Source organism: Apis florea, unplaced genomic scaffold (genome assembly GCF_048593485.1).
Source record: "Apis florea isolate Af1SG1 unplaced genomic scaffold, ASM4859348v1 contig_3326_pilon, whole genome shotgun sequence".
Taxonomy (NCBI): Eukaryota; Metazoa; Arthropoda; class Insecta; order Hymenoptera; family Apidae; genus Apis; species Apis florea.
Window position 1 is genome coordinate 1649270 of NW_028256739.1, and position 12812 is coordinate 1662081.

Genomic DNA, 12812 nt, shown 5'->3' on the forward strand with positions numbered 1-12812 from the left:
GGTTTACCCCCGTTTCGCCGCATATTTTTTTTTTTTTTTTTTTTTTAATAGTAAATACATAACCATTTATATCACACAAACTTTTAACAATATACAAAATGTACCCTATGTACAAGATTAAATTACACGATCACCGTCACAGCAAACGATTCCATTCACGTCCGATCACAACACTCGCTTCTTTCCACGCTCGAGAGCCGAATTTTCTTCGTCTCGTCTCGATCTTCATCATGGATCGAAGGATCGGCGGAGTGGCGGCGCGGTAAAAAACACGCCGCAGATCGAAGGAAGAAATCGACGGGAGGGAGAAACGGCGAGGGAAACGATCCTCTCGCCCTTCGATCCACTCTTCGTCGAGCACCGTCGCAGCGATCGGGCGTCGAGAACGTCGCCGGTTCGCTTTCATCTTTTTTTTCTTTTTTTTAATCTCTCTCTCTCTCTCTCTTTCTTTCTTTCGACTCTTTAACTCTTATCATTCTCGCCTCGAATCCTCGTAAGCACGCGGCGGCGTTTCTGAGAGACGAAAGTTTCGCTAAGAACGAGACGGGTAAACGAGTAACGATCAATTGCACGGATACGATTGTTCGGTCGCTTTATGGAACGAGGAAGCGTGGCTCTCGTTTATCCATTTGGTTTTGAGAATAAGAATCTGGAGAGAAGAAGAGGGAATGGAGAAAAGGACAGAGTGTATCGATTTTATTTTATTTCGTTAGAAAGAAAATGATGGGTTGGTGGTGGTGAGTTATTTTGATTCTGGAGAAACGAATAATTATTAATTTAATGTGCTTAATGATTGTACTGGTAAATGATTGTTATATATAATTAGTTTGGACGAGAAACTAAACGAATGTTATTGATATATATAATAATAAAATAATATTAACCATTAACATTTATTAAAAGGAAAATGGCAAGAATTTTTACATCGTATAACAAATTGTTACAAAAATCTGTCACTGTACACGCTCATTCCGCGATATTTCTGTTTCCAATATGAATTTGAAAAATATATAAATGTAACTATTCATACGAAAAAATATTACAACTTTATAAATAAATATTGCGAGAGAACGAACGTGTCAGTGGTTTGGTCACCAAATTTTGTGATGGAATTTCGAGTTGTAAAATAAATCTAACAGGTCGTTATCATTTAACAACAAATGGTCAAATTATTGACATATGCAAATGAAAAAAAAAAAAAAAACGAAATACTTACTAATAAACCGCGTAACAATTTTAAAAAATTCAAATAATTTCAAATACATCACGTTAAATTGATTTTCAAATTACTTTCCACCAACCCAATAAATCTCGAAGAGAAAATCACGAATCAATTTCATCAATTCTTTTTACTTTCTATTTATTACTTGATAAACTACTTTTGTTAATCCAATTTTCACGAATTCGAAACTCGTTCAATGATCGCATCTGAAAAAGAATTAGAGTTCCTCGAGTACGAGAGAATGTAGCCATAAAGCGGAGCCGATCCAACCGTGTCCGCGTTGATTTACACCCAAAACATGTGTCTTTAGTTTCGCATTGAGCTTCGAACGTGGCCGAACCTGTGTCGTTTCCGACTCTCCTCGTTCGACTTCCGCGATGCGGTGGCGCCACTTGATGGAAAAGGAAACACTTTGTACAATTTGTAAAAGGGAAATTCGACACGGAAACCGACAACAGGCATGGCCGATAGTAGATACATCGTAACGTGTTCACGAATAATTACATTTATGTAAATGTTTATTGCGGATGTCGAAACCTGGCCACTTAGAAAAAGTATTGTTACTACACGCTCCAATCCTTCGCCGAAACGAAGCGTTCTTGGGCATCGCGGTGCTCGCGTTCTCGTCGCCAGACAGACAGCGTGTTTCAACCTTGTTTCGACTCTGGAGGAATTTTTTTTCTCGAACATTATATGCTCTTTACAAATCGTCGATTCTTTGGATTTTTTTTTTTTTTTTTTCAATTATATGACGATACTCAATTGTCGAAAGTTACAAAAATTCTCAATGATGTGAGCAAATATTCTCGATGAATGGGAAAATGTAGCAAAACGTAAAGATTCTTTGGATATTTTTCCATGGTGTCCACTTAACTGTCGCTACGAATTTTTAGAATTGGAGGCTTTTGTTTTCGAGATATATCATCATCAAACAAAGGAAATTGGCAATGAATTTCTTCGACAACAATTTTTGGAACACTTATTTTTTCGAATGACGTACACGTTTTGATTCTGATTTCCGCGACAGTTAATTGGATATTATTGCAAATATTTCTATTCTTCACAATTCGTTTGGGAACAAAATTTCTCGAGTTTTAAGTTGTTCTCGAAAGTTTTTCGCTAATGGACACGTATCGAAAGTGAAAGTTACTTCAGAACAGTCAGCCTTAATACTTACGAAAAATATTGTCACGAGAGTTTCATTCTCAAATAAATTCAGAAATTCGCATGTACCAACGAATCACAACTATTGAGGCTTGCAAATAATATCTTCATTGAAACTCCAAATTTTCGTATTTAGAATTCAATCTTATCAAAGATTGAAAGATAATTGAAAACAAAAAATTGATAATCGTATATTATTGATATTCAAAGTTATATTCGAACATTCTATTCTACAAAATATCCATAAACTGATAAAAATCATTAGAGGATAATGTAATTTATATTAAATAAATTAAAATCGACAATAATGATAACAAATAATGATATGACACATTCGAAAGCCTCAATAATAACTCCATAAGGAGAAAAAAAAAACATTAATAACAAACTTGGGAAGATAAATAAAATCCTTAAAATCCTTATTCGATGAGAGTTGGGTAATGCTCGAGGAACAGTTTTTTTTTATCCACCTCTGATTGCACAATCTGGATCAGGGAATTTCGCAAAGGGAGAGAACCGGTCCGACCACGAGGGAGTTCAACGGTGTTGGAAAATTCGAATGATAATTTCGCTCGTTCGACGATTTCACCTCGTGATGTCGACCTTTTATTCCAGGACAGGAGAGACTCGATTAAACGATCGCGAGAACAAGGAACGCTTAATGAGTTTACAGGGAGAGGTTGTGTCTCGAGGAGGAGGGAGGGGCTGGTTGATTTTGAAAGAAAAATAATTTTCTAAGGGCTAGGAGCTGACGTTCTCAATCGACGAATTATCCGAGTCGATGGAATTTTCTTTTCTGTACACGTGATTTTAGATCTCGATCCCTGCGTCAGATCCTGCCCTCTTTGAAAATTCTATTTAAAGGAATACGAGTAAAAAAAAAAAAAAAAAAAAAAAAAAAAAAAAAAATAGTAAAAACAATCTTGGATGTTTTGTACAAGAAGAAAATATTTTTTTAAAAGTAATTATTCAAATTAATTGATTTTGAGAGATAAAACAAAAGTAATAATTAATAGGATTGAATAATCGTTTTGGATTGTTATTAATTTTAGATCTTGAAATACTGTTGTATCAGATTTTGTATTGAATTTTACTTGAAAGAATATAAAAAAAAAAGAATCGAGTGTTTGGAAACGGAACAATTATTTCTCGAGTAATTATTAAAATTTAATTCTTGAGGATAAAGTAAAATTAGTATAATGGAACCTTCATTATTCGAATATTCTAATATTCATTCTACTAACCGAATTGTATGCTATCTATATTCGCGTTTGCAAAATTTAATTTAATTTGAAATTGGATGAGTTTGCACAATGTGCAATAATAATATTGAAACATAAATGTGTACTTAGTATTAACTATTGAAAGGAAAAAAATACTTGGAAAATTGAGAAAATGAAGAAAGTTGCTATAAAATTAAACAAAAGTACATACATAATTACATTGGAAAATCCATAATCATTGGTATTAAAAAAAAAAAAAAATGTATATTTTTTGCATATATATTAAAAGAGTTGTGCAATGTGACAACTAAAAAAAAATATGAGTTCCCTAATTTTTATAATAGATACTTTTTTTTATGCTATCATCTCAATTTTATTGCAAATAAGCGTATTGTTTTCCCCAAAATAATTCATCTAAGAAAAATCTATGTTATCCGAATGTTTCTTTATTCGAAAGTTTGTCCCCCTATTAATTCGAATAATGGAGGTTCTATTATTCTATCGACAGATAAATAATCGTTTTCAATTATCATTAATCTAATTAACTTCTGTTTTGTTTATTTTAAATCTTTAAATTCCTTTGTCAAATCTTGGTCTCTTCGTTCAACTTAAACAAATGAAAACAATAAAAAAAATGAAAATAAATAAAAAATATAGAAAAAGAAAAGAAATAAAAAAAAATAAAAAACCAAAGAAAATTCACTTAAAAAATAATAATAATAATAATAATAATAAAAGCAACCAAGTATTTCGACAAATTTGATTGAAACAAAAGTCCTATTCTTCCCGCAATTAATAAAATCTCGAAAGTCAAATATAAAATAAAAATATTAATCAAACATTTCGTTATTAAGAGTAAAATAAAACTAGCGTTATATAATCAAATGTTACATAATCTTCGCAATGAAAAACTTAGAAAAAGAAGAAAAAAAAAACAATATTCGCAAATAATACGGCAAAATTTGTTTCAAAATTTCTTGTCGTTAAACCGCGAAACATTTCACGCTTACAAAATCTCAATCGTACGAAACCATTACAAAGCGCCAGTGTTGAACAAACCACCGTGACGAGGGGCAGAGTGAAGAGGGAGGGCATCGAACGCAGATGCAGTCGCGTTTACCAGAGGAAAGGCGGTGAAACACGAGCGCGAAAGTGATTGCTGGTTACCTGACGTGCGATTAACAGGATTGCGGATTCGATTAAACACGGACGAGCACCGAAAAACACTGAAGAAATGCCGGCGTCTTGTTGTTGTTGTTGTTGTTGTGTCAGCGACGATGCACGCGGCCCAAAACGCATTCAAACACGCTTCAATTACCCTCAATTTTCCGTGATTGAGCAAAGATTATCGATTAGGGAAGGGAGACCAGTTGAGAAAGATGCTTACAGCGGCTCCACGCGGTGGCCGTGCGCACGATTCGAGGTTATCGATAGTCTCGATCGCCCTCGAGGGGATCGAATCGCGCGGATGCGCGCGCAGCAGTCATGGCGCGCGGCCGAACACCGAGTCGAACACGCGTTCGGGGACACGTCGAAAGACGAACAAGAAACATATTTTTCTCTCTTCAACGGAGTTCTTCGGAGTTTCACAATCGGAACGAGAATCTCGTTCACCAGGTATCCCAGGCTCGGCCCTTCGTCCCCTCTTGCACAAGGTTCGCGTTGTTCACAAAAAGGCGAGTCACGAAAATTCGTTCTAACCGCGAGAGAAAACAGTTACGCGAACCGGCTAACCGAAGCAGGAGTTCACGATTCCAGTGATGAAAGATCGTTAAGAACACTCTTTATTCTTCCACGCTGAATGTGGAACGGAACGTTGAAGAAGTGAACGGCGGCGGCGCCCGAGCCAGGAGAGGATTCGTTCAGCCGGGAGACGGCCTCGAGGTTCAACGAGGGTTAAGGTTGTTCAGTCGCAGGTGTCCTGTGCCCACGGAGACCAGTCCTGATAGGTGGACGCCTGCAGGTGCGTTTGCTGTACCGCCAGTCCCGGATGTACGACTCCCATCTGATGATGGTGGTGATGGTGGTGATGATGATGGTGGTACTGCTGATGACCCGGCGGAGGCGGCGAATAGGGATCCCCTCCGACGGCCACGTCCACGACGTCGACCTGAGAGGGCACGACGGCGGGCGTAGGCTGTGGAGAGGCTTGTACCTTCTTCGGGCGACCGACCGGGTTGCCGCCTCATTCGCGACTCCTTCGAGGCCGACCGACCTTACCTTTTCTTACCGGTGCACCACCGTTTCCGGCCGCTGCCGCGGCGGCCGCGGCCGCTACGCTCGACGATTTCACGATTTTGTGCCAATCCGTCTCGCATACCGGTGACCCCGATAGCAAGTAATACCTGGGCGGAGAAATGGATTTTTGTTAGTTCTTCTGTTCACGTCTCGATTCCTTGTGGTAAGTTTCTTAATAATATTTTTTAACACGGTGAAAGTAGAAAGTAAAATTGTGAATTGTACATTTCTGTCTACAAATCATTTGATCGTAATTTTAAACGATTAATTAATCTTGTAAATTTATTTATTTAATTTTTTTTTTCTATTGCGATCACACAAAATTTTGAAAAGATATTTATTGAAATGCAACTTGCTTTGTATGGTAATTTTGGAAAAAAGGAAAATATTTATTGCAGTTGCAACTATTTTTAAATTTGTATTATTTGCATATTTAACAATGTTACATGTTAACGTTGTAACAATTAATATTCATGTAATTTATACATATCTTGAAATATTATAAAGTCTAATGATTTATAGATAGGAGTGTACGTGATCAATGCGATTATTTAATTAAGTTAATTAAGTTATTAAATGATCAACTACTCGTAATTCGTCTTACATTTCTATTCTGGACGAGGAATTGACTATATAATATACATATAGTACTATACTTGCATTACGTCTGTGCCAATACCAATGGAAATAGCACTAATATAAGTAATACAGGTAATCGTTTCATACGAACAAAAATTGTGCTTCGAAACGAACGGCTGTAATCAAGCAAAGCATACACAGAGCATCCACGAAATCGATGCTCATAAACAAGATTGCTTCATTACCGGGCCACGATAATTGTGTCCCTCCTCCTTTATTACAAAATCCCCAGTTGCGATCCCCACCAATTAACCGACAGTCTCACTGTGACACGCCTCTTTTCCAACCCTTTAATTGCCGCGTTTTCTCTTTCGAGTTTGTATATATTCACCCTAAACGGAATTATTGGTAAAATTCTAATAATATCGAGTTCATGATATCTACTATTGATTCCATTTCATCCCCAGATTTCCTCGTTACTCTAGTGTTGTAATATGCAACTAATTCTTTACTGAAACAACGAAAAATTTTTTGTTGATGCTCTATTCTTTATCTTGATTTAATTATCAAGTTAATTGGAGTATAGAAGATATGAATATTTGTACGATATTCAAAATTTTAAAGATGTTATCTATCTGTTAATAAGCTATGACGGTAAGTTTCTGAATTTCTTTTGGTCTAGATTCGATTAAACTCGATATTCTTTGCTTGAACATTTTTCACTTTTTCTTTCTTTTTTTACCATTAATAATAATAAATTTTCTTTAATCATAGTTCGCAACTTGAGCCGAATTAATTTGCTAATAGTGTCAAGTTTCAAAACCGAAATCACTATCAAAAATATTCGTAAAATTATATTACTTTCAATCTTGGAGAAAATATTTCTTTAAGTTGGCAATGTTCGTTTGTGGAACATGCAAGAGACAACAAAAAGTTCTTTTTCGTTGTTATTCCAGTGAGAACGTAGCAATAACAATTGTTAGCGAGTCTATTAATCAGATCTGAATCTTACCTATCGCCGGAAACCAGTTGATTTCCGCATTTGCTACAGGTGAAGCATTTCTGATGAAATACCGATCCACCCGCCCTCATTACCAGCTCGGTGGCAGGTATCGCGTTGCCGCAACCTGCACAAGCACCACTACTTCCAAACATCCTGAAACAATAGCGAATAACGTCGATTAATTAGCCACGTTAATTACCTCTGATTAGATCAATTGAATTCTAATTTGAAACGCAAAAAAATATTTGTTTTGAAGATAAGGGTGTGTAAAAGTATTAAATTTGTGCAGCTTTTTATCGTTCGATGGAAAGTTCTTTTTTTTTTTTTTTTTAGAAAAATAAGTATCTTTACTCTGTCATACGTTCTCCATTTTAATTTGTGTTGTATTTTCAATCTTTCAGAAGAACATCTCATTTACAGAAATTCTTGTTTTTCAAAAATTTGATCTAAATATCGTTTTTATCTCTTCAGAATCGAAGAATTTATAAAAAGTTTCAAAAAAGATGATAGTATAAAGGAGTAAAATTAAGGCATTATAGTAGATGAAAAGGAATATTTCAATCCAATTCTTATTTGAAAGAATGCATGTAATGTTTGTTCTATTGGAAAACGATTTTTTTTCCAATTCCATTAATTCTTTTCTTGTATCGATGTGTGTAGCCTGTGCAGTTAACATATTTATCAATTATCAAAAAAAAAAAAAAAAAAGGAAATGAAAATTAATTATATGCTATTTATTTCTAGTTTTATAAATAAGATCATCAATACATTCACACGTTTTCATCAATAATGATAAAGAGTCTTTGATGTCACAAAAAGAGTTTGTAATAAATTATAATAAATTACTAAATTCACAAAACATTGATTAGAATCCAATTTGATTGTTGCGTTGAACCTTGAAATTGGTTCATAGAACAAATATAAATGTTAATAAAAACTTTGTGGCCAACTCAATATTTAGGAAAAGAGACAGTAGGTTATTGGAGGGATGTTAAACTACGAGGGTAAGGTTTTTGATCAAGTGAAGGGGTTGGATAAAGCGAAAGGGGGCGCCAATAATTACGAGATTTCTCTTTGTTCGTGAAAACGAATATTTCTACGTTCATTAATATTTCATTGGGTTATACGGGTAGCTGGGTACATTAACGAGTCCAGATTTATGCCGGATACGCATTACGAATTCAATGATGTTGACTAAAAATTGATAATTCGCAAAAATATAAGTAGGTGTGTATGCGGCGATCGTTCAGTGTATGTCGTACGTATTATCGAAGCATTAACAAAGCGATTTTCCCTCCAGTAGCTGGTACTAATGAATCGATTTTAATGGTATTGCGATCCGGATTCGTTTACGACTTATTACAAGTCTGATAAAAATTTCATTTTATGGCTGTGAAACATTTCCTTTGTTTCTTGTTTTTATTCAGAAATATTTTCATTGGCGAGAAATATTAACATTTGTACGATATTATTGATAAAATTTTAACGATATATATATATACATATTTGTCCCGATCTGTTTTTTAAAATCACTTGAATAATATATACTTCCTTTTTAATAACAATTTTTTACGTTTATCTTACAATTTTAATATCTTAATTTAATGGCCACCATTTTAAGAATTTTCGTCATAAAATGTTTATTTTAATACCTGATCTCTCCATATTCTTATTAAACATGAAAATTAAAATTTTTATTTCAAGTTAAAGAGATTTATAAATTATATACATAATATATTATATTACGTAAAGATTAAAAATTAAATTCCGCCATTATGTTTCTTGAGAACAGATTAAAGAAATATTTTAAGAAAAAAAAAGAAAAGAAAAAGAAGAAGAAGATATTAGAATAGACTAATTATATCGTATAATAGTATAATAAAATAGTATAATGATATAATAAAATTTCAATAGATTAACTCTTATACTTTTGCTGTAAAAAATTCTTAAAGAATGTTATGAAATATTAATCAGAATATCTCTTAAATAATGATATGAAAGAAAAAGACTTTTGTATTATTAAATTATTAATAGACTTTTTCCATCAATTATTGATTCTATCTTAATTAATCTTCATGGAAATATAACTTTTTATAACAATTATTATTTCTTTACGTTTCTATTACGCATACATATATCTCCTATAATATCTCCATCTATTTAAATATTTATATGATAATTCCATTTATCAAAGCACAATTATCAAGATCAACATTTCTGAAATATCATTTCTGTTTACTTCACATTTCAATTTAACTATAAAACATCATTGCAAACTAAAGTTCTCCAATCAATAAAAAATCAACTAACTCTATCTTGATATCAAACACAATTTTCTTATTACACAAAACTTACTTCTCCTCCACATCCATTCGCGACCCAACTAACCCATCGTTCTTTTTTTCTTTTTTTTTTTTTCCACCTTAAACCGAGCACAATTTCATCCAAGAATCTCATGAATCTCGTTCCCAAACTCTGTTCGACGAGACTCGTCGCGAGGCGCGCCATTAGTCCGAATATACAAATTTATCATTGGGTGGGTGGGTGTCTGCGGACGGGTATCCCCTCTGGAAAATCGCGGCGGTCTCGGATGAAGCGAGAAAGGCGACCAATTACGGCCGAGGGCTCAGAGGACGACATTCTCCTCTGGGTTTGAACGCGATGCGATAGACACGAGGCGTTTCCAATTAAACCTCGCGCCGGTCTCATCGCGCAAACACTTTCTAACTAAATGAGGTTAGGCCGGCAACAGAGGGACCGTGTAGAATCCTATATTCACCACGCCACGCTTCCCTTTCTTTCCTTCCTTATTATATGCGTGGTCCCGTTGACGTTCCAGCTGCTTTAAACGACACGAAAAGATATATATATGTATAAAAAGAGAAAGAGAGAGAGACAGATTATAATAAGGCGTCGCACATATAATTGTCGCGGCGTCTTCGTTCGTGTGAAACCCGTTGCTCGTCACTTGTCCTTCCTCCTCCCCTTTCCTAAACGCTCGTTTCTCTAGTCACGAGGGGGAGAGAAAAGGAGAATAATGGAGGAAAGAATACGAGCGAGGAACTAAGAGAAGGGAAGGAGGCGAAAAAAATGTTTGCGTCGCTGGAAATTTCGCGGGCTTTCAGAGGCGGCCGCCGCCTGCCTGCTGCAACCTTCTCCCCCTTTTGATCCCTTCAAAACAAGCACACGCCTTCTTTCAGGCTAAACGTCGTCGTTAGCCGTGCCAGCGAGTTAATAAACGTTTCTTCTCTTTCCCTCTTTATCTCTTGCACTGTTTCTTCATCTCTGTGCACGATTTTCTATGTGTGCGATTAATACACGCGCGTGTACACTCGATGATACACTGTGTGTTTTCATTGCATTCGAAATTGTGCGAATGATCGTGTTCAGAATTTTATCATTTTGGAGTTATAAAATCACTGTTACGCAGTTTAGCAACTACGTAATCGAGCAAGGGTGTTAATAAACGTTTATCCTTTTTAGTATATTTCGTTTATGATCAATACACACACACACACACACATACACGTGGTATATACTTATCCATATTTTCTTTTGTAAGTGGCTATAATAAGAATTTTATCATTTTGTGGTTGGTTAATTTTAATATTACCTATGCGTCATTAGTCAGTCGTTTGAAAAGTGTGAACGGCCATATTAAGTGGTGTAAAAGTATCGTGAATGACTAATAATTTTTAATATTGTTGCTCATTTGTTGGAATAAGACGAGTTTCTAAACTCTATATAGGAGAAACATTCTTAATAAAATCATCTATCTAAAACAATAAAGAAACTGCCACTCCAAATATCCTTTTTCTATCCTCGCCCCGTCCTCGCGCACACTTGCGTCTCCCCTTAATTTCTCCATTAACAAATTACAAAAGAGGAGAACTCGAAGGGGCTAGGAAAGGATTAACGAAAGCGGAGACACTTGGAAATTTCATCCTTCCAACAATCATTTCACCCTGTCCAACTTTGTTACAACGTTTTCCATCGCGGGATTGGTCGAGCGTACATCGAATTCCTGGAAGATTCGTCAGTTCGAAACGGAGAAACGAGGCAAAACCTTCCCCACCCCTTCCCCCATCTGGATTCTGTTCCACTCCTCCTCGAGATACCGAATAATCGGCTTTATAAAATGTTGCGCGGCTAAAGCTTTATAGGTTCCTATAATCTTTAAATGTGCGCGCCACGCCGCTTTTCCCTTATAATTTGCGACAACCGTGTGTACGCACGGTGTGTGTATATGTGTGTGTGTGTGTGTGTGTGTATCATTAAAATTCCACGCTTTATGATCATCGAGGTCCCTTCTTCTCGAGGCGCGGGTTATTAATAGTCGCGCGGGTCCCTATGGAGCAATTAAAAATAACCAATGTTGATATTTGGGTTAAGTTGCGGTTTCAAGTATCTTTCATGCGAGGGGGATGCGTGGAGAAGGAGGGAAAAGATAAAGAAGGATGGAGAAGAAAAGGAGAGAGGAGCGGACAGATTGAAACGAAAAACGCTGTCCGATCGAGCTTCCATGAGATATATCGAAGCTCGCCGGTGAATTAATGGGAATTTCCAATGCGAAAGAACGCGCGCTTAGGGGGAAAAAAAAAATATTCGAAACTTCGATAATATATTTTCCATTGTCGACCGGTGGATGTCGTTTTTTATTTTCACGGTAGAAATACGAGGCAAACGTTGGTTGTGATAAAAAAAAAATTCGAAATTTTAAGGGAGTGACTTATTTACAATGGCAGACTTCGAAAATTATGATTATTCGTAATTTTTAGATGTTGCCGGTCAAGAATGATACAGGAAAAGAAAATTCTTCTTTTATCAACAAGAGTTATCTTTCATAGAGATATTTAACAGAATTACCAATCATTTTAACTCTCATTTTAACTAATTGTATAGGTAACCTTTTAAAAATCTGAACTTGGTCAGACAAGCTTTTCATTTCATAAACTTGAATCATTATTCCCATTGATCTTGTTTCTATTCAATAATATAAAACTATTTCATCTCAAATTAACATAACATCAAACCTTTGCAAAGTTGGAGTACGCACTAATAAGCACAACGTGGTGTCTCAATCAACAATTATCGAAGATTATCGAAGTCAAAACGACTGTTTTAGCGATAATACAACTTCTTAACTTTTTTCTTCCATCCTGGCACACTCGATCTCCCTAAATCCCCTTCCATAATAGCTTTAATCATAATTCAGCCATTCATTCAGAGACAAAATTGCAACGCTCGTCTAATATCAAGAGATACATTCGGATGAACGGAACGTTCGATACGTGGTGAAGGCACTCGCCTGACGCCCACAGAGCATTTTCACCCTAACCTCTCGCACTTTCTCGTTTCCCTCGCGATACCCTCGAGCGAGATT

The 12812-nt window shown here is 35.6% G+C and overlaps 1 protein-coding gene across 2 annotated transcripts in view; it reads right to left on the bottom strand.

Annotated features, from left to right (window-relative positions):
- Positions 1–3447: 3447 nt before the first annotated feature.
- LOC100872944 (uncharacterized) overlaps positions 3448–12812 on the bottom strand; it is a 191334-nt gene continuing 181969 nt past the window's right edge. For both annotated transcript variants that reach the window (XM_086911682.1, XM_012493284.3), the window contains 2 exons: positions 7439–7582; positions 3448–5954 (listed from right to left, as the gene is read on the bottom strand). In XM_086911682.1, the coding sequence (XP_086767808.1) occupies positions 5795–5954; positions 7439–7582 (304 nt within the window). In that variant the 3' untranslated portion in view covers positions 3448–5794. The remainder of the gene's footprint in view (positions 5955–7438; positions 7583–12812) is intronic.